General features: G+C 53.3%; 1 protein-coding gene across 2 annotated transcripts; it reads left to right on the top strand.

Annotated features, from left to right (window-relative positions):
* Positions 1-1,419: 1,419 nt before the first annotated feature.
* CNNM1 (cyclin and CBS domain divalent metal cation transport mediator 1) lies at positions 1,420-21,640 on the top strand. Of its 2 annotated transcripts, XM_077784506.2 has the most exons (13): positions 1,420-2,935; positions 12,521-12,664; positions 13,222-13,362; positions 13,636-13,805; positions 13,994-14,093; positions 14,261-14,308; positions 17,211-17,273; positions 18,224-18,381; positions 18,595-18,772; positions 19,072-19,185; positions 19,277-19,393; positions 19,647-19,774; positions 20,122-21,640. In XM_077784506.2, exons 1-12 carry the CDS (start codon positions 1,420-1,422, stop codon positions 19,724-19,726), a joined length of 2,829 nt encoding a protein of 942 aa, XP_077640632.2. In that variant the 3' UTR covers positions 19,727-19,774; positions 20,122-21,640. The 2 variants fall into 2 exon arrangements, with proteins under 2 accessions (XP_077640632.2, XP_085438751.1); XM_085582625.1 differs by lacking the exon at positions 20,122-21,640 and having other exon boundaries at positions 19,281-19,393; positions 19,647-19,776.
* Positions 21,641-21,833: the final 193 nt, after the last annotated feature.

The raw sequence follows: 21,833 nt of genomic DNA, 5'->3' as shown, positions 1-21,833 counted from the left end.
TGCTGGTCCCGAGTCACTCTGGGTACTGCTTAGGGCAGCTTGTGAGATCCGTCCCTCAGGCAGCACAACTTGGGGCAGGGTCTGTAAACGTAGCTTACCAGGTGGCTCCTTCATCAATCATGCCCACGTAGAACACCAGGTAATATCTCCCCAGTGGTACTAAAGGGTAGTTAGAAAGTGGATGATCAGGAAGGGCTTGTAAAATAGCACACAGCCCCTGTGAACACCCAGTGAATTCATCTCATTTGGGAAAAAAAAAAAATAGCTGCCTCCCCCAGAGGGAGAGAGAGGAGTCTCTCATAACACAAAAAGGAGCACAGATCCCCCTGGTAGCTTTCATGCCTGTCTGCCTGCTGACATACCGACACAGAAAGTGACCTATTTTCATGGGAGCAATAATGAGTGAATAATCAGAATTTTTCGGGCACTTCCTTTGCCTCCATGACATTTTCTAGATTCTTGCTTTGCCGCTGCTGAGCCTGTTGCAGTTGTAAGCAACTGCTTTCCAGTTCTCCGGCCTCATTTCAAGTTTGTCGTGAATGTTGATCCAGGGAAGACACATAAGTTTAAGGAGTCCCCTAAGTACATTCTTGAACACATATTTCTGAAGCTGATAAACCCTAGCAACATTCCCCATCAGGTCTAGACAGGAGAATAAATGTAGCTACAGTGTGGTACATTTGTTTCCTAGAAAGACTGCAAATCTAATGACTAGCCACCCCCCATTAAAAAAAAAACCCAAACAAACAAACAAAAAAAATCAAACCACTCCCACGGGAAGAAGGGAAATTAATTTTAACTGCAAAGCTGAAGAGTAGGGCCTCGACAGATAACAGAGGGAGGCTGAATGCAAATTCCAGCTCCAGAGAGTGGTGGCAGAAATCCCTCAGCAAACCCCGAGCCACAGTGCAGGGGAGGCGCAGCCCCCGCCCCGCGCCCCACAGACCTGTACCTGGGATGACACCGGGAGCCAGCGCGGCCGCGGCTGGCCGGGCAGAGCTCGCTGTTCTGCGGGCAGAGCTCGCTGTTCGGCCCGCAGCCCTCTCTGGCTGCCAGGGGCGGGGGCTGCCCCGCATCACCGCGAGTCTGCTGCGGCGTGGATCCGCCAGCATCTCACCAGGTGCGGAGAGCGCGCGGTGCCGCCCGCCGCGGGGATGCTCCCGCACGGGGCGGGTGGGCGAACTCCTCGGTCCCCCGCGTACCGTCCCGGCCGGCGGTGCCGGTTGGCGGCCCCGCTCCGCCGGCCCCTCCCGCCGGGGCGCCGCAGGCCGGCTCCCGGTCGCACGTGGCGCGGCGGCCGCCCGCCCCCCGGCCCACGTGTGCCGCCGCGCGGTGCCGTGCCGCGCGGTGCCGTGCCGTGCCGGCTCCCCGCTGCAGTCCCGGGGCGGCGGGCGGGCGCTGCGGTGCCGGCACAGCGGCATGGCGGCGGCGGCGGGCCCGGGGCGCGGCGGCGGCGGCGGCGGCGGCTGGGGCCGGAGCCGGGGCGCCGTGCTGCTGCTCTTCTTCTCGCTGTCGCCGCGGCCGCCGGCCGGGGCCGCCTGGCTGCTGGGGCTGCGGCCCGAGGACACGACGCCGGGCCGGGTGTCTCTGGAGGGCGGCGCGGTGCAGGCGGCGGAGGGCAGCCGCTTCCTCCTGCGCCTCTACTTCCAGCCGCCGCCCGAGGGCAACGGCAGCCGCGGGCCGGCGGGGGAGCGGGAGCCGCGGCTGGTCTTTATCGAAGAGGCGGCGGCGGGGAGCACGGCGACGCGGGGCCCGGCGGAGCGGTGCCGGGAGCGCAGCGCCTGGGCCTCGGACGTGGAGGTGGTGGGGCCGCTGCGCTCGGGCGGCGCGGCGGGCTCGGCGCTGGCCGAGGTGCGGGTGCGGGAGCCGCGCAAGGGCGAGGCGGCGGCGGCGCCGGGCGGGCGGCTCTTCTCGCTGTGCGCTTGGGACGGGCGGGCCTGGGCGCACCACGGTGCGGCGGGCGGCTTCTTGCTGCGGGTGCGGCCGGCCGCCCCGCCGCTGGGCACCTGGCTGCTGCCGCTGCCCGAGGCGGGCTGGCTGCGGGCGCTGGGCGCCCTGCTGCTGCTGGGGCTGTCGGCGCTGTTCAGCGGGCTGCGCCTCTCGCTGCTCTCGCTGGACCCGCTGGAGCTCCGCGTCCTGCGCAACAGCGGCTCGGCCGCCGAGCGGGAGCAGGCGCGGCGGGTGCAGGCGGTGCGCGGCGGCGGCGGCACCTACCTGCTGTGCACGCTTCTGCTGGGGCAGGCGGGGGCCAACGCGGCGCTGGCCGGCTGGCTCTGCGCCTCGCTGCCCGGCGGCGGGCCGGCGGCGGCGGCCGGCGGGCCGCGGGGAGCGCCCTGGCTGCCGGTGCTGCTGTGCACCGCCGCCGTCTTCCTGGGCGGAGAGGTGCTGCCCTACTCGGTGTGCTCGCGGCACGGGCTGGCCATCGCCTCCCGCACGCTCTGCCTCACCCGGCTGCTGATGCTGGCCGCCTTCCCCCTGTGCTACCCGCTCAGCCGGTTGCTGGACTGGGCGCTGCGGCAGGAGCTCAGCGTCTTCTCTACGCGGGAGCGGCTGCTGGAGACGCTGCGCGCCGCTGGCCCCCACGGCGACCTGGTCCGGGAGGAGCTGGCCATGGTGCAGGGCGCGCTGGAGCTACGCACCAAGGTGGTGGAGGATGTGCTGACACCGCTGGCCGACTGCTTCATGCTCCGGGCCGATGCTGTGCTGGACTTCGCCACCGTCTCTGAGATCCTCCGATCTGGCTACACCCGCATTCCAGTCTATGAGGGTGACCGACGCGACAACATTGTCGACCTGCTCTTTGTCAAAGACCTGGCCTTTGTCGACCCTGATGACTGCACTCCCCTGCAGACTGTCACCCGCTTCTACCGCCGCCCGCTCCACTGCGTCTTCAATGACACGCGCCTCGACACGCTGCTTGAGGAGTTCAAGAAGGGTGAGGTCGCCGGGCCACCCTCCACACCCCCCCGGGCTTCCCCTGAACCCCTCTGCACCCCCAACGATTTCCAGGTCAGCAGCCTCCACGGGCAGCCCTGCATGGCCTCTTGGTAGGATGTGGCAGGTACCAGGGATGCTGGGGGGAATCGGTCCCTGCATGTGCTGGTGTGTTGATGTTCCACCTGGTTGTCACCTGGTGGAACATCTCCGGGTGGATTGAGGTCCAGCCCTTGTATCTGTGATGTTATGAAGACCGTAAGAGCCTTTGGCCTCACAGGTTGCTGGCTCAGCAGGTGAGCCTGTCCCCCAGGATGGCAGCAGTGGCCTGGCAGCATGGGCATGGCACCTGCCTTGCACCATTGCCCATACAGCATTTGCTGCTCTGTTCCGTGCAAAGGAGTTTATGACAGGAAATCACTTCTCATGACTTGGCTCTCACATTTTCAGCCTAGCAGTGAGAAGGAGGTCTACAAAGTGTTTCTATGCAAGTGATTTAAAGAAAGAAGAGAAGATTAAGCCCTTAGAAAGAGCTGTACTTCTTTTGCAGCTGTGACAGCATTCATAATGCAGCAGCTGCCAGCAGCCCGGGAGATGCTGAGAGCTGTATTTCATTAACCATACCTTGAGAATACACACAGCATGTGTTTTTTTCTCCCACTGGGAGCTGTGTTTTGCCGCGTGTTACTCGCTACGTCATACTGTGGTGAGTCTAAGAAATGGCTGCAGCAGTGACATGCTGCATTATGTAATGCATGAGGGCAGCACTTGGCTCCCGGGCTGCCTGGTGCCGCTCTGCCGCAGGCAGAGCTGATCATATGAGAAAGGCCAATCTGGTCCACTCCAGATACAGAGAAAGCCACTCTGTGAGTCATCTCCTGCTCGTTTTTGGAGGTGGGAGGAGAGGATAGGACATTTCTCAGTGTGCCAGGAATGTGCTCATCAGATACATACATGCAGGTCAGCATCTTCTCCAGAGATGTTCCGCTGTGTTCCCATACCACTCAGGATCACAGGCAGAGGAGTTCTGTGTGCCATCTCTCTGCCCCTCAGCAGGACTAGAGACTCCCAATCGAGAAAAACAGAAAATTCCTGGGTTTTAGAAAAGACTGTTAGCAAAAGCATTGAGATTGTTCTCTGGGTTCAGCCTTGGTGAGCTGCAGTAGTCCATGCCTGTCCCCTTCCTCCCATGCCAGTTGTCTCTTGTGTTCCTAATTCCTTATGTGCTTCGCAGTTCCTTCCTGTGTTTTCCTGCAATAGCACTGAAGTTCACCTGAGGTCTCTTCTACCTCTCTCTTGCCTAGAGATGTCAGATGATTTTGGCACCCTCTCCCTTGGTCAGGCTTCCCTGCAATTATCTGATTTACTTTGATACACTTCCCCTTCCAAATTTCTTCTACAGCATGGTACCCTATGGATCAATAGACCTATAAAAACTGACTTGTGGTTGCTTAGTTCCCTGCCCTTTGCTTGCTGTCCTCTGTGCCCTCCTTAAACGGAGTTGTTTGGTGTGTGCTGCTCTGTGAGCTCATGGGTATGGTAACAAACCTTGCTACCCACCCTGCACTTTCATAGCTGGTCTTCATCTCAGATAAAGATTATCCATCCTTCTTTAACTTTGCTCAGTTAAACTCTTGACATCACTTCAGGTTCTTCCTCCTTTTTATCTGTCTGCTATTGTGGCCTTCTGGAGTGTTTTGCTATAGCCCCTATTTAGAGCTCTCCCTAAGCCCTTCATCTACTCCCACCTCACTTCTCCTTGTCTTTTCTAAACTACATTGCTGAAAAGTCTTGTTTTTGGCTTTTATATCTAACTGTGCACAGGGTTTGGCAATTCCAGCTCTTCCCCCAAATGTTCTTCTTCCCAAGAATTGATGTTTTATTCTGATTCATCTTTCCTCTGTTTGAAAGCATTTGGTCATCCCCAGCACCCTGAATTTGCAAACAGTTGCCCCCCAGCCCAGCCCTGAGCCCACCTAAACTGTATTTTTCCAGTTCCAAATACACGTTCTCATGCTGGCTCCCACACTGTGGCAGATGTTAGCTCCCAGCTGCCTTCAGCCCCATCCACTGCTGCTTCAGCCCTGTTCACTTGACTATTTAATTTTTAAAATAAAGATTTCCCGTTTGTAATTAAGAATCTTTATCACTGTCTCCTTTTCTGTGTCCATTTGAATTATGGTGAAGTATCTTGTTTGATCCAATCAAGGTTGCTTTCCATGGCCAGGTCTTCTGAGACACCTTCACTAATTAGAAAGTAGGCTGATTGCTTGTTGGCTCAGTGAGTGTTTAATGAAGGAATTCATCACTTCACACTTCCAAGGTGCCTGCAGGACAGCAAATACTCCCACTGATAAAGACCAGCCTCTTTCTAGGAAATTAAAGTCTCTGGGAAGGATGGGCATTAATAACCACCTCCAAGTCCTTTTGTCCCTCACAAACCTTTAGAAAAGCCAGCTTTTCTTTCCTTTTCTCATGATTAACTCAAACAATTTTTGTATCTTTTGATTCTTTTTGTTATTACAATGTTTATACGAAATTCCTATAACATTTTATATCCTTCTTTCTTGGATAGCAATGTGTACTTCTGATCTGTTTCACTAATGATTAATGTTCTGCCACATCCACTATACCCATACTGTCATTTTTTTGCATAATGTATAAGTAACACAATTTCACTGCCAGAGCTCCTTGCCACAGTACACAAACATTTGTTCTTTCTAACTGAAAATGTCAAGGGATTATTAAATACAGCACTTTGGGACTCTTGCTCACACCTCTGACAGCACTTTCATTTTCTGTCTCCTACTCACCAATATCTCGCTATTATCCTTGTTTACCTGAGGCATTTCTTTTCTCTTGCTGTTCTGTCCCAGCTAGGAAGAGAATCAGCCTTTTTTCCTCTTTGGTCTTCTGTAGCAGGGTTTGAGGGGAAGCTTTCCTTCATTTGTTTCTAGGTGTGCTCACAGTAACTTCGTTTGAGTGTAGTTCCATTAAGATGCATTGGTGTTTAACTTGATTTTAATCCACAGATGTGTCACAAACTGCCTCTCCCCCAGCAGGACCTTGTGTGGAAGGCATAACCTTCCACAGACCTGTAGCATCAGCTTTCCATTTAATTTAACATTTAAATTGTATTAAATAGTAGCACACACTCAGTAGCACGCAGGGAGCCACTGGCCCAGAGTGGCCCCTGCTCCATCTCAGCAGAACTGGTCAAGCTCTTCACCCCTGCCTTTTCACAGCCCTGCTGCTGCAGCCATTGTTTGATTTCTCTTTCAGTTCTGATTCCTGCAGAGAGCTGGTTAAACTGGCAGGCTGATGGGAACTGGGAAAAACCCAGAGAAGACTCCAAACACCAGAGGGGCAGTCTGGCCTGCAAGAGAATAGTGTAGACTTCAACCCACAGTCCAAATGAGGAGGGAAGCTGCAGAAACCATCTAGAAAAACAGTATTACAGCAGCGTGAGACGGGTTCAGCTGAAGGAAGGAAATACTTGTGTTACAATATGGTTTTGACTTCATCTTCTCAGCAAAACTCAGGAAAAAGAACTCAGAAATAATGGGGGCTGGACACCCAATTTACCATCTTTTCAGGGAAACTAGACACAGTCTTTTATAGAAGGCATACATTGTTGTGCAGCATTAATTGAGAAGTGCTAAGTGAAGGACCCTACACAAAATGTGTCCCATCTTCACTAGAAGTAAGAAAATATATACCAGTACAGTTATTTTACCACCTGCAGCCTGGTGGAAGAAGATGAAAATACTGAAGGAGTGAAAAAATTTGGAGACAATGTCTTGGCAATTTGTATCGGTACATCTTGGAGCACCTGGCTTTATTCTGGGCTCCCAGGAGAAAGTACCTAATATGCCAAAAAAATAATTGCACCATATATAGCAAGGTACAGCTATGTCGGGAGGCAGATAAGCTTTCTGTAGGATAAACTTTACCTAGGGAATGTGGAGCTATGAGGAAGTCTTTATGCATTTATTCAGCGTGAAATGTTGTGGGTGATACAATCTGTTTCTCCTCCTTTCTTAAAGATAACCAAGCAATGCATGTTGCAGCTCCAGACCAGTGATATAACTCCTCCTGGAAACCTCTGTGAGGTCCACCTCCTTGTTATGTAGTGCCTCTGGAAGTCACAGTCTTGTCCCTTCCTCAAGTTGTTTATGGGTTTTGTTGACTGATTTCCTGGAAGGGTCTGTATACAGCATTGGCACCTTTCAGCAAGTAACTTTCCTTTGTCAGAGGAACAGTAGAAATGTTCTCTTAATGTTCATTTTCCTGCAGCAGGGCAGAGCCTGAGCTGCAACTCAAATTAGCCTTCTGTGGTTTGGCATCTTTTAAGAGTTACTAAAAATAAATTCTCCAAACCCCAAATTTCAGGCTTTGCAGGGAAAACAACCTGTCCTGTGGAGGATAGCTCTGCCCTAGGGTCTGTCTTTACATTTCAAAATGCTCCACAGCCTCTATTAGACTTCTGCAAATTGAATGTAGCTGGAGAAGGTGCTTACATTTGCCAGGAATTGGGGTCAGTACCATTTCAGATGCTTTTTGTACCATCTTTCTGATCCCACAGGCATTGTAAGCACAGTGTTGCTTTAAAATTAACTCAGCCTTCAAAAGATCTCTGCAAGTGTTTTTTAGTCACTCTGTTGGGCATCTTGATGAGCTGAGGCAATGACCTCCCAAGGCAGTTGTATGGGTTAAGGAGCCAGTTTTTCCCAGGAGCTATCACCTACACGTCCCCTGGAATGTGACTGCCAGGCTGAGATCAAGTGAGCTGCTGATAGACAAAAAAATGGTCTCAATGTCTCATGCTGCAGTTCTGCCTGAAACATTACTGTGCTTTCCCCACTAAACTGTGGTAAATCTTGCTGTGTAAACCCTGGACTGCTCTACCCCACCCCAATAATCCCAGGATTGGGCCTGCTCTGGGCAAGCATTCAGCAAAGCCAGAAGGGAGCCAAGTCCTTGGGGGAGAGGGCACCCTGCCATCCACTTCCCTCTTCATAGCTGTAAAAGGCACCTTCTCCCTGAGCTGTTGGGTACCCAGGAGGTCAGGATCCTGTTGCACAAGAGATAGAAGATGAGGTTCTGTGTCCACTCTAATCTTCTCCTTACCTTCCTGATCTCCAATGGTAATAGGTGAGCTATTCCAAATGTTCCATCTTTTTTACAGTTTTCCTTAGGATTAGGAAAAGCACAAAAAGAGAATATGGGAAGGGCTACAAACAGATGTAAGCAGGTGAAGTTTCTGTCTCTGAGAAAGGTCTGAGTTAGGTTAGGATTTACAGCTTTTCCTTTACATAGCTCTTATTCCTGTAGAGCTGCGTGGCCCTGCAGCCCTCTTGTTTTTTTCCCCCCTGCTTAGATGGCATTTCCTCTAGACACAATGTGTGCTTTCACCCATGGTGCAGAGCTGTGGTAACACAGGATCACACTCACGCACATTTCCAGTTCAAGGTGTTCAAATCAGGGTCCCCATTTTCTTCAGATGAAGGTCAGCAAGAGGGCACAGAGATGCTGACAGCTCCTGTGAAGAGCTCTGAAGAAAAGCACACATAAAATAGATTGCAGTTACATCATGGTTGTTTCACAAATCAACATTATTTTAAAATTACTCTCTTTTTTCCCTTCCATTTTGTAGCTGCAAAGGGTTCAGACACAGGTCTGTGCCTGTACCTTTGATCTCCCAATAATAGCTTCAGATCTTACCATAAAAATTTATGAAAATGAATTTCATGCTCAGAATGTTCATCCTGTGGAACAAGAGACGAGGCTAAAGCATCTTTGACATTCCTCATTCCTCTGGCAGGGTACATGTATAAAAAAATTATAAAGAAGTAGTCTGGGCTATATTTGAACCCAACAGCACTTTCTTTCCCAGAAGTCAAGGCATTTCCATATGTTCAGACCCCATTCCCTCGTTGGGGAAGATGCTTTGAGGTGGATCTATGAGCCCAAGGTCATTTAGGTGCCTATGAAAAACAAAGCTCCTAAAAATGGGCATAAAAGCTTTGGATATCTGTTCAGATGCTTGCTCCATCTGGAAGCTCTCAGCTGTTTATATTAGCTCTGTAATTTAGCATTTTGAGGCATTAACTTTCCACTGAAGCTGTTGTTTGAAAAGAGCAGATTTCATGTAGCTCATAAAGAATTTAGTGCAGTTGTATCCCATGCTGAGCAGACACTTAATCACCTATAGACTTCCTGTGTGAGAGCAGTCCTGTGGAGGCCGGCAGAGCTGCTCGCACAAGGAAAGTTAATTGCCCATTTGTTCTAGCATTTGCCAAACCAAGCCTTTGATTCTCAAGTGTTTCACTGTGCTTTCCTGGATCAGCAATAGCCCTGTAAAGTTTACATGTGACAGCTTGCTAGTGGGGAAGCAGCTCACCCTTATAATTCATCTCATTTGAGCTATCAAGCAGTGGTTACAATAGCACGGGTTTTGGAATCAGTTTTACAGATCTTAAAGCTGTTTGAGATCAAGTTTGGGGGTTTGTTTAAATGATTTACCTCCCTTTGTTGTGCTCCCACTGAGACTGACCTGCTGGATAATGGCTGTAGAGGCAAACGTGACCCCTCACGTGTCCCCAAGTCTGTCCCTATGCCACCCTCCTTAGACACTGATTCCATCTCATTGCCCAGCCTCTGCCCTTGTACATGCTCTAAAGGCCACTGCTTTTCCTGCCCTGCAAGTGCAGCAGCTCCCAGGGCTGGGCAGAGGGACCTAGCTGAGCTTGGCAGCGTTGCCCAGGAGGGAACAAGCCATGAGCACACAGCCAAAGCACCTGCAAACCCTCCACCAGAATGTATGGGGTCTGTTAAAAAGCTGATGGGAGGAGATCCAGGACCCAGTCAGGTCAGGGGGGTGGGGCACAACCTTGTGAATGATCTCATGTCCCTCAGGTGGGAAATAGGAGCACGTCAGCCCTCTCCCAGAGGGGAGCAGCTGCGAGCAGCACGCACTTAAAGGACCGGGACTGGCTGGCATTCAGGGCTTTTTGTGACATGGATACCAGCTGGCCAGCCATGGGCTGGGATCAGCTCTCTCAGCAGCCACACTGACCTGCAACAATTTTCTGTTGTTTGATACCTGCTTTAGTGTGGGTATTAGCCTGGAAACACGAACCTGGGGGTTTGGAGTGTGAATACAAGTGTTTATTTTCTGTGAAAATAAAGAACTCTGGAGTGCTCTAACAGCCCTACTGGCTCTGCCCCCAGTGCAGTGAAACCATGGGTCTCCTTCCAGGCTAATGGTGGTGGGATATTTCTAAATAATCTCATTTGCAGCTATGTGAACATGGAGCTTGAATCACATTTCTAGTGTAAATTGCAGTGTTGAGGTAGGTGTTTGGCCAAAAAAAGAATTGCCTCCATCACTCTCTGACTGCCTTTAAGTAGCACCTAAGCTTTTTGTAAGGGCTTGGTGGTTTTGGGTTGCATGTAAATGTCATTAACAACAAGCTCTCGGCCAAAAGAAATAACTTTTTCCCCCTCCTCGCTCACACAAGGACTTGTAGGAGACCAGATGGCCCCAGTGTTTGGGAGCAGAGTTTGGCAAAGGAGACCTTTTCAAAAGCTGGACTTTGCTAAGATGAAACATAGCTGTCGCTGCTGTCTTGCAGCCAGCTCCTCTGCTTTTTTCTTCTTAAGTGCTGTGTTGCTTTATTACCCACTGAACAAAAAAGATGCACAAACCTATGCATGAGAGGAGTGAAATAGCCCAGTCTAAAGAACATGCTGAATTTTCAGTGCCCTAGGGCTATTGATTTGGTTTTTTTAAAGTAAATCTCAGTGCTACTTGCTGCAATATTATGTTCTCATTTCTAAATCTGTAGGCGTGGGAGGCAGCGAGCTGCTCTCTGAAATCTTGCAATAAAAGCTTGGTATGAGGAGGAGGGAATTTATACTGTGGAAAATGCCCAAGATGTGCTATGAGAAATGTATAGTGCTGATCTTCAGCTGAGAAATGTCATCTGCTCGTCTCAGATCCAGGGCAGGGTTATTTGAAGGTCGCCTGATCCCCAGCAAGACGTGTTTGTGGCACTGCCAGGCTGCTCTGGGTGTGCTTGTCCCTGCGCCTCTGCGGGTAAGGCAGGAGCTGTGCACCAGGCAGGAGCCCACCCTGCCACATCTTTATGCATGAATGCTGCTCACATCCCTTGTGGGGAGCAGCAGGAGAGCTTGTTGGGACGGGCTTATGGGAGGAGTGGATGCGAGGCAGCTGCACAGCAGAGAGGACCTGCCCCTGTTTTGGGTGACCATTGCTGCTCAAGGAGCTCAGCTCCGAGCCCATGGGGAAAATGAGGTGTTAGCAGCTTCCCAGAGGTGGCTGCAGCACTTTGGGTTTATGCAGGCATTGCAACAAGAGACCCCAGGGATGCAGAGCAAGCAGAGGGGGCAAAGTTTTTGGCTGTGGTGCCAGTGAGGGTGCTTGTAAGTAAAACTAGAGGTTCAGAATCTGTGTGCACTGCTGGGCAGTGTGGGAGCCAGACTCAGTGCTGTTGAGTGGCAGGTCCAAGGACATGCTGGAGCTAGAAACCCAGAAGTTGTTTGTGGTTTGGCAGCTGGGTTCCGGTCAAGATGCTGAGCAGGACCATAAATCAGAGCAGCCAGTAAAGGAAGGGAGAGGCTGAAGAAGTCAAAACAGCTTACAGAGAGCTGGACATGCAAAAACAAATAGAAATGTTTCAAGTATGCCAAAACCAAGAAACTTGAGAATGTGTGAGCAGAACTGCCAGCTTACAAGGGACAAGTGAGGAAACTGAAACTGTGATCCAGGAACACTGGAACTTCCAAGCAGGAGTCAACATCATTGAAGCTGAAGGTCCTGGACTCAGTCTGCTTGTTTAAGGTAACATAGAGAAGATGCTGTCAAGGGCAGGACTTGGAGAAGAATTTCAGGTGCAAGCTGATGGGTTGAAAAGTGTTCAGTGTCTGCATCCAGTTGGTTCACCCAAGAGTTCTGTAGGAGGTAGGCTGAAAGCTGCAAACAAACATTTGTATTTCTGTATAAAAACCAGCTGCTGTTTCAAAGAGATGGAAATTTTGCCCGTATTTTACAAAAAACCTTAGTACTGGTCTATGTAGTGATAGAAAGATGAGGGGGAGCTGTTCCTGGCAATTTAATAGGAAAGATAATTAGCAATAGGATAAGAAAACACCAGGAGGATATGGGAAATCAGTAGAGCCAAGGACACATTCACATTTCTGTGTTGGAGAACATTGTCTCATTGCTCTGTTAAGAGTTGTTTCATGCCAGTGAAGCTGAGGGTAAGGAGATGGTATAATTTACACTTTATTCCTGCACAGGAGGCTTTCAAGGAGCTGAGCAGAGTGACTCATAGCCTCGATAAAGAGGGAAGGTAGCCCCAAAAAAGAGCCTACATGTACAAGTCTGGACAGCTGCTGCCCTGTTAGGCTGGGCTGCATGTCCAGCCCTTCTCCTTGGGTTAGCACACTTGAGTGGGTTTGGATGACAGTGCCTCCCACCAAACCCTGCCCACCACGCTGGGAACCGCTCTCAGGATCACCGGGCCAGGTGTCTCACTGGCACTCTGCTTTTCCCCTGCAGGAAAGTCCCACCTGGCCATCGTGCAGCGGGTGAACAATGAAGGGGAAGGAGACCCGTTCTACGAGGTGATGGGCATTGTCACCCTGGAAGATGTCATTGAGGAGATCATCAAGTCCGAGATTCTGGATGAGACGGATCTGTACAGTTAGTGTCCCAGAGCAGCTACTGCAGTTGCAGGAGCCAGGGTGGGAGCCTGCACAGACAGACAGATGTGGGTAGGAAACAGGCCAGAGCAAATTGTGGTCCTTCCCCAGAGTGATTTGCTGTTGTGATGGGAAAGACAAGAATGAGGGAGAGATGCTGGTCAAGTGTCCCTATCTTGGATGCTCAAGATAGAGAAGTACCAGCATCAGCAGTGGGTGGCTGGGCAGGGCCTGACCTAGGAACATCTATGCTGGGCACGAAATGGGTGGTTCCCAAGCTCATTTACAACTCTGGGCGATGCATCCAGCCTGGAGAACCCACAGCTTGTTTTTAAGGAACAAGTGTACAGTCCTGCTCCCTGCCCTGGGAGCTGCTCCCAAGGCTGCATGCACAGCAGGTTGTATGTGCCCCACTGCTCCATCTGCTGCTCCCCAGCAGCCCTGCCATAGGGTGCAGCCAGACACGCCTGTCCATACGTGTGCATGTGATGTGGGGCCCTGCAGCTGCAGCAGCTCTGTGGCTGCTGCAGGGGAGTGACCGCTCTGCTCTGCCTGCAGCTGACAATCGGAAGAAGGAGCGAGTTCCCCACCGGGGACGCAAGCCCCAGGATTTCTCCATCTTCAGGCTCTCAGAGAGTGAGATGAAGGTGAAGATCTCCCCGCAGCTCCTCCTGGCTACCCATCGGTTCATGGCAACAGGTACACTTGCCCTTGTGCAAGCCCTGCAGCACCAGCCCCACAGGGCATCCCTAAGCCATTCCTGGGTTGACCTCCTCACCACTGAGCAATTTCCACCTGCTGGACCTACAGCCTGGGCATTCCTCTGCCCTACCAGTGCGGGTCTGCATTTGGCTCCCCTCCTGGCAGTGGGTGCTTAGGCTGCAGGAGCAGGGCTGTGCAGCTCAGAGCATGAGGGGTTCCCAGCAGTCCTGGCCTGCTGAGCACAGCATGTGTGCATTGCCTCCCTTCTAGAAGTGGAGCCTTTCAAGTCCCCCTACCTCTCTGAGAAGATCCTGCTGCGGCTCTTGAAACACCCCAATGTCATCCAGGAGCTCAAGTACGACCGAAAGAACAAGAAGGCAGCAGAGCATTACCTCTACCAGCGCAACCGCCCTGTCGACTACTTTGTCCTCATCCTGCAGGTGCCTGGGAAAGCAGCAAGCAGAGGGTGGCAGGATGTGGCCCTGTTTACTCCTTGCCACCTTGTTCTAAGCTGTTTCTGTCAGCAAAGATGCCCATCCTTTTGTATGGGACAGCAGGGGTCCCTGCAGCCCGGGGTGGGTCAGGAGCATGGGGTGCTTCTCTGAGAGGGTTTTCCTCCTCCTTCCAGGGGAAAGTGCAGGTGGAGGTCGGCAAGGAAGGACTGCGGTTTGAGAATGGGGCGTTCACCTACTATGGGGTCCCTGCCATCATGGCTGTTGTCTCCTCAGGTGAGGCCTCTGTGGGCTCCCTCTTCCTTTGCTTCGGCAGCATCCATGGAGGCTGAACCAGCTGGTGCCAGGAGAAGGGGCTGGCCATGGGGCAGGGTGGCCCTGCTTTGGGGCATGGGGCAGGAGCCCTTCTTCTGCTATTCCCACACCTCCAATTGTTGTTTCAGAAAATGATGTGCGAAAAATGGGAAGCCTGGCAGGATCCTCCTTCCTACGTAAGTATTTTGGGACAGGCTGAGGCCCTAAAACCTCTCCAGTACTGGCTGGCTGGAGGAGCAATGGCTTTTCTCCCATGTAAAACAGCTCAGACTCTGTGCTGAGGTAGACAGAGAAACAACATGCTGAGGGGCTGATGCAGCAATGAGCCTACAGAGTAACTTGGAGGTCCCTTTGAGCTCCCTTTGATGTCCTTTTGAAATTTCTACCATATGCTGGCTCTCTGCTGGTGGGTCCCAGCATGGCTGGTGCTGCAAGGGGCAGTACCCACAGGTGGGTGTTAAATTCATTCTGGGTCTCAGCATAACACCTCTAGGACTATTTGCCTTCCTGAGGCTCAGACACAACCTGAGCATGGGCCCCACATTCGCTGCTTGGGAATTGCAGAGATGGGTTGATTTACCTGTGACCTATTTGCATGTGGTGGGAAATTAGCTGAGTGCCAATAAAATCCCTGCCTGCAGAGCTGATGGGTTAAGAAGCAGATCCCCTGCTTGCAGGAGTTAAGAGGGAGTGCTGATTAGGGGAGACAGAGAGGTACCCCCTTCTTTGCTATAACCTCTACAAAGGTTTGGTCCCGTGTGGCTCAGGAGCAGGTTGAGGTGCTGCCCAGTCCCAGCCCATCATCATCCAAACCCCACATGCTGCAGTCACATCTGCAGTGCTGATGGTAAGCTGAGATGCTCTACCTGCCTAATCAAAACAGGGACCTACTAAATGCAATCTTTAGGGAAATGTAAAGAGGAATGTCATCAAGAGAACAGGGGCAGTCTTTTGGGGCAGGTGGCTCACTCCAGTGGGTCTTAGTCTTTCTGCAGCTTTAGGGTTCACCAGTTTCCTGCTGCTTGCTCTGCCTCCATGCAAAAGGCTGGCTCGTGGACTGATGGATTAACCTCTCAGTGCACATTTCTGCTTTGCCCTGTGTCCACAGTGCAGTCAGTCTGGAGAGAGGAAATCAATGAAGTGGCCAGTTTCTGCCAGGGTGTTGCTGGGTGGCCCAGGGTCCTGTATCCTAGGTGAGCGTCCTCATGGGCCCACAGGGGCTCAGGCAGTGAGTGCTGCCCACGGGCCTTGGGCCAGGCAGGGCAGAGAAGCAGTGGGAGCTGTGTCAGAGCAGCCGTGCATGTCTGCAGTGCCGCCTGCTGGGACACTGCTGCTCAGGGCTCCTTTGCTCCCAGTGCTCACACGTGACACTGTTATGAGGTGTTTTCTGCCATGCAGCCACTCCTGCCTCCAGTGAGACAGACCTGTGTCACACCCCTGGCCAGCAAGGGAGCAGGCTAGGAGGCAGGAGTGACAGGGCATCACCCTTGTGGTGGAGGCTGGCATCCTCTTTCCTCCTTGAAGAAAAGTCCAGCAGAAGGGACTGTGAGTAGAGTATCACAGCTGAGAATTCAGACATCAACCTACAGCATTTAGGTTGTTATTAATTAACTGTTATGCAATTGTAATATATCCAGCTGATCTTTGGCATTGGTGCTGTGTGGTGACAAATGCTGTGGGAGGGTCAGGCAGTGGGAGCACGGAGTCAATGAGTTATCAACTATCCTTTGCTCCCATCAGGACAAGGTCATTCCGAGCAGTGCTTCATGCTGGTGTCTTTTTTTATTTGCAGATCATTTTGATTCAAGGGAGGATATGTAACAGGAATTCCTGTGAGAGCAGCAGGGAGATTAGAAAAGGGGACTGCAGGGCAAGTTTCCTGGGGGTTTTACATTTGAAGCAATTTTAAAACATTAATCACATAGGCAGCAGATAGTTCCTAGAGTGTTGCAGCTGTGCTGTGGACACAGTGGCTGGAGGTAGGGCAGGACACCTCGGGCAAGAGGGCTGGCAGCTGGGGGAATCATGGCAATGGCTGGAGAAGGGGCTGGCAGCCAGCAGGCTCACATCTCCCACTGCTTTCAAGGTGGGCAATGGCAGGGGTGAAAGCAGAGACTGGCAAGTGTTAAGGAGCGCATCACTCATCCTGTGTGTTGGTCTCTCTGTGCCCCCCATCCCCTGTGGCATGGCCCAGGAACACTTTTGAGGGCAGCAATCACCAGGAGGGGGAATGGCCTGCCCTAGAAATTGTCATTGCTGCTGTAACCCATGGCAATAAAACATGGAAAGTGAGTGTCTATGGTTTACCTTCTCTGTGGCAATGAATCAGGCAGCCCAGATGCAGGGTCCTGGCTTCTTGCAGTTCCTGCAAGGATCAGCCCCCAGTGGGTTGCACTTCTCAGAGTCACCCGAAGGCTTTTGAGACCCTGGACCTTGCGAGGAACTGCAGGCAGCTTGACATGAATCCCTTTGCTTTGCATCACCATGAGGAGCTTCTGTCAGCCCCTCCCTGCAGCTGTGGGGCTGGGGCAGCGACTTTTGCAGAACATATTCCTTCTCTGCCATGTGCCTGCACACACAGAAGCATCCCAGATACCAAGTGCAGTGATTCAGCTTCCACCCATTTCACTGGTGGCAAAAGCTGACCACAAAGTCTCCTATCCTGGCAATGGCTGGTAAAGGGTTAGAGCCAAATGCCAGCACTTAACTCATGGGGGAGAGATACTTTCTACCCATGGAGGGCTCCAGGAAGTTGTGTGGCTCTGCAGACAGGCCTGGCAGGAGCAGATCCCCTTGCCAGCCTCACCTCCCCCAACCCTGTCACAGAGCAACCTGCTGATATACAACTTCCAAGTCTCCGTTCCTGCCTGTGGCCCTGTCCCCAGGACTGGCAGGCACCTCTCCAGAGCACAAGCAGGAGAGTATAAACTGGGTGGGAAGGGATGCTGGAGCTCAGCCCAGGACTGCTGGCACATGATTCTTTTTCTTATTCTTCCTCTTGGTGTGTATCCCACCCTCACCTCCATCCCTCACCTCTCCCCGGGTCCCCTCCTTCCTTCTCCCTCCCTCTCTCTGCAGTGCCTGTCTCAGTGTCCCGTACTTTCGCCTTCAGCAGAGGGGACTCCCTGGCTGGCTCTCCAGGTAACAGGGCATGGCTTTGGCCAGGGGCCTCTGCATGTGACAGGCTCTTTCCAGCACCCTGTCCACGGTGCCCCAACCCCCTCCACCCTGCATGCTGGGCAGCCCCTCACTGGCAGACTGGTGGCAGACTGGGGCCAGCAGTCCTGCCACAGCCTCCCCAGTATGATGCAAATCCCTGGAAGAATGGGATGGGGACAAGGGGAAGCCATGGGCTTGGGCTTTCTTTGGTGTGCACTTCATGTAATTTCCTGCACTTAGCTCTTGGGGTTTTGGCTTGCTGCTTTTGGTGACAGTGACCTGCAGCCCTGCATGCCTGCTGCCCTGCCCCCCTTGCTTTCTGCTGATCTGGGTAATAAAAAGGCATTTTAGCAGCAGAGCAAAGTCAGCATGACGTCACCTATGCAAGGAACAAGCTGCCTTTGTTCACTAATAAATCACTGACTAAACAAAATCCATCATGCTGTGTGTCAGAGGCCACGCTGTGTGTCAGAGGCCATCAGTCAATGTGAGTGACAGACTAGCTTGCCATGGCAGCCTCTCCTCCTGATCTGTCATAGTTGGGGTGAACAGGAGCATGCCCTTGAGACAGGTTAAGCAAATACTCACAGGCTGCTGGCTCAAGCAGGAGAAGTGCCAAACGTGGTGCAGAAGGCCAGCATTAGGAGTGCTGTCAGTGACAGGCAGCCAGCCCTAACCTCTGCTGCTGGCATCAGAGTCCTGCCCAGTCCCTTCGCTTTGTGTGGGGCTGGCATGGCACAGCGTCCACACCAGCCCGCACTGAGGAGGACAGGCTGCAGGACCCCCTCAGGGCCCCGGCCAGCCCCTTGTCCTGGGGAATAGCCACTGGAGGTGACTGGTCCACATTGGCCCTGCACTGGCACTGGGAGCCCAAGCAACACCACAAGTGAGAGTTGAGTGTTTGCCTCTCTCTCTGCTGTCCCCCCCTGCAGTGAACAGGTCACCGTCACGCTGCAGTGGCCTCAACCGCTCCGAGTCCCCCAACCGGGAGGACTATGGAGGCAGCAGCACGCAGCTCCACAGCAGCAGCAACAACATCTACACACCCGACTACTCTGTGCACATCCTCTGCGACGTGCAGTTCGTCAAGGTATGGGCAGGGCTGGCAGGGACTGTCCCACCCTGGCCACCCCTGTCCAGGTGCCCTCTTGCCCCACTGTGCCCCAGGAGCCTGGTGGGTGCCCAGCGGGTGCTGAGGAGTTTTGCACTTACTCCTGCTGCCTGGAAGTTTGGAGCCACCAAGTCTCCGAGGGCACCGCTGGGCTGGGTGCCCGCTGAGCTGGGTGCACGTCTGTGTGCCCAGGTGACCCGGCAGCAGTACCACAACGCGCTGGTGGCCAGCCGCATGGACAGCTCGCCTCAGTCCCCTGACATGGAGGCCTTCGACAGGGATTCAACCAAGGCCTCGACTGCACGGGGAACCCCACAGACCCCCAAGGAGGACCCTGCCACCCTCCTGAATGAGAGGAACAACATCATGTGTGAGTCACCCAACAGCATTCCTCCCCATGTCCCCTAGGGGTGTGTGCTGGGGCCCTCTGGCATGATGCACACACCTCTGCCATGCATTTGCACATGGAGTGGGGCTCGTACGCAGTGCAGGCGTTTGCATGCACACACACACACCTGTGAGTGCCTGCACAGTGTGCAGGCATGTAGCTCCTCATTGCCTTGTGCTCGTGTCCCCCGGCGCCCCTGGCAGTTGGACTTGCTGCCATGGCTGGCATCCTGCCACGTCCTGGCCCGGGGCACAGCACCTCCCTGCCCCGTGTCCCCGCAGGCAGCCGCTCTGAGGGGCCGCGCAGTCCCAGCGAGTCGGTGTTCCTGCGCATGGAGGCCATCCCCTTCATCCAGGAGGAGCTGGCCGACAGCGAGGAGAACAGCAAGCGGCAGAGTGAGTCTGGCCGGGGGGCACACACACCTCACCCCGGGGCTGGTGAGGCCACGGTGCCCTGAGGTGCTGCAGCCATGCTGGGCTTTTGCAGACAGTGAGTGCTGCGGGACTGTCCTGGAAGCAGAGTCCACAGGTCGAGAGGCCGGCACCGGCTCATCGCCGAGCAGCTCTGAGGAGGCGCTGGGCAAGAAGCTGCTGAGATCCCTCAGTGAGTGACTGACCCGGGGATGGCACACCCAGGGGACAGCTCTGCCTCAGCAGCCCGCTGCCCATGCCAGCTGCTCCCCAGCCGTGTCCTGGGGACACCCTGCATGGGGCTGGTTGGAACGGGGGACAACCTAGTTCCTCTCAGTACCTCAGCAGAAGGCAAAACTGCACCGAGGGCTAGCTCAGGCAGAGCCAGCCACTAGGTCCTGGCTCAGCCCCATGCACCCCTGCCCCATGCACCCTTGCTGCTGCAGGTGGGCGCAAGCAGCGGACATCATCAGAAGGTGAGAAGTCGCCTGAAGAAAGCTCCAATCTCACCCCATTAATCACCTGAGCAGCAGCGTGGCCAGAGCACAGTGCTGGAGGCCCATGCAGACTGGAGGTAGGAACCTGCCTCTTGGTGAGACATTCCTTCCCCAGAAGGTGGGAGGTCACTCATTTTAAATAGGGCAAAACAAGTTTCAGGCAGCAAGGCCAAATGGGGTGGTTTGGAGCCCATGCAGGTGTGCATGTTGGTGGGGCTGGAGCAGGATCAAGAGATATGGAGCAGGATCTGCTCTCAACAGCAGACTGGATGTCAGAGACGAGTGAAACCTTGGCTCATGTTTTCACTGTCTGCACCAGTGTGCACCTGAGCTTGGCTAGGAAGGGTGCTGCAGGCTTGAGCAGCAGCAGCTCAGAGAGGGCAAGCTCTGGCCACCTGCACCAGGCTGTGCTTGTGTCTTCCAGGTCTGCAGCATGGGGGTCTCCTGCCGTGAGGCTCACGTCCAGCAGCAGGAGGTCTGCACTCGCCCGCTGCCTGTCCGCCCGCTCGTGCCGCCCCTCCCTGCAGGATTTGTGCAGAGCCCCATCCCCAGGCGAGAAAGGATGTACCCCCGGCAGGGCTGAACCACCCAGGCAGCCTGGACCAGCTAGCTGGAGATCGAGGGCCCTTGCCCTTACCCAGCTGCTCCCTGGTAGCATCTGGTCTCAAGGAAGAGGTGGAAAAAGGAAAGGTGAAAAAGTGTCTGTCACGGCATCCCTGCAAGCAGTGCAGGGAGGGGCAGCCCAACCCAGAACTGCCCTTTAACATCATTTACCATCCCCATCCCAGCGAGGCCCGGAGCCCCGCAGTGCCGGTGCTGCAAGATGTGGTCTCCAGCACGAGGAGAATGTGCTATTTGGGGGGTGCCATGCGCAGCTCAGGGCCCCAGCACACCTTTGTGCCGTGCCTGGTGACACACCCGCTTGCCTCGCTCACGCTGACCATGGACACGGCCCAGCACTCCCGGAGCCCTGCCAGGCACAGGGCAAGGAGCCCCCGAGTGCAGCCCCCTCTCCATGCTGCATTGGACCATCCTCCCCTCCTGCCGCTGGGAGGGAGGCTCGCACCGAGACTTCGGGGTGGAACAGACCAGTCAGTAGTTTTTGTAGAGGCTCAACGCAACAGGGATATCAACATTAAAAGTGATTTTTCCCTGAGCAATGCCCTCTCTGTGTCCACGGGTGTAGGGAAAGACGCTAACCCTCCCAGCAGGCCAGGCTGTCCTCACCCCTGCTACCCAGGGCCAGGGGTGCCTGGAGTAACAGGACTAAGATCACTGAGAATGGGTCAGCAAGTGCTGCCTCATTTCCTGCCGTGAAGCTGGGCTCTCTGTCACTCCTGCTGCCAGGACAGCACTTGGCAAGCAGGGAGGTAAGCCTCAGCAGTGCAGACAAGGACTGGGGAAAACCAGGAGTTAATATCAGGCCATTGCAAACACAATAGTGGGATACACGTGCTGGAGTACAGCCTGACAGATAATGACAGAAATCTCATAGTCCACCCATGCTGATAAAACTTCAGCTGGAATAACTGCAGCCCTGTTTGGGCACTGCCCTTCTAAGGAAACACACAGCAATTGAAAAGGGGACAGAGGAAGGCAAGGGCTGGAAAACAATCTACCGCAAAGGCTGAAGGAAAGAGCCACTTAATCTTTACTGGTGAAGGATGTAAAGGGGTGAGAGGAAGTTTTCAAATACATAAAAAGCTGTTATACAGAGGAAAGGAATAATCTGTTCTCTGTTGCCATGGTAAATGGGATAATTGGTAATGAGCTTACACCACAGAAAAGGAGAAATTTAGGTCACTTGCTAGGAAAAACAAGGTTGGTAAGACTAGCAAAACACCAGTATAGATCACATGGGGTGGGCCAGTCTTCACACCAGGAGGTCTGAAAGGGCAGAATTGTAAGCAAATACCATAAATAAAAAAATTAACTCCTCCTGAGATGACCCCTAGAAGTCATCTTTTAACCACTTCCTCACCATCCCTGTTGTGAATAGACACCAAGAGGAAAAAAAGATCCTCACCTGCAGAGAGGAGTAAAGGCTACCTCTGTCTCACTCTCTTATATATATGAATACTAACTGAAGAAGAACAAACAAGAGACCCCATGCACTCTGTGCAAACATGAGACAAT

Source organism: Lonchura striata, chromosome 6, assembly GCF_050655825.1.
Source record: "Lonchura striata isolate lonStrDom1 chromosome 6, ASM5065582v1, whole genome shotgun sequence".
In the NCBI taxonomy this organism is placed as follows: Eukaryota; Metazoa; Chordata; class Aves; order Passeriformes; family Estrildidae; genus Lonchura; species Lonchura striata.
The sequence above is the reverse complement of the archived record's forward strand: the minus strand, read 5'-3'. Positions and strand labels throughout refer to the sequence as shown.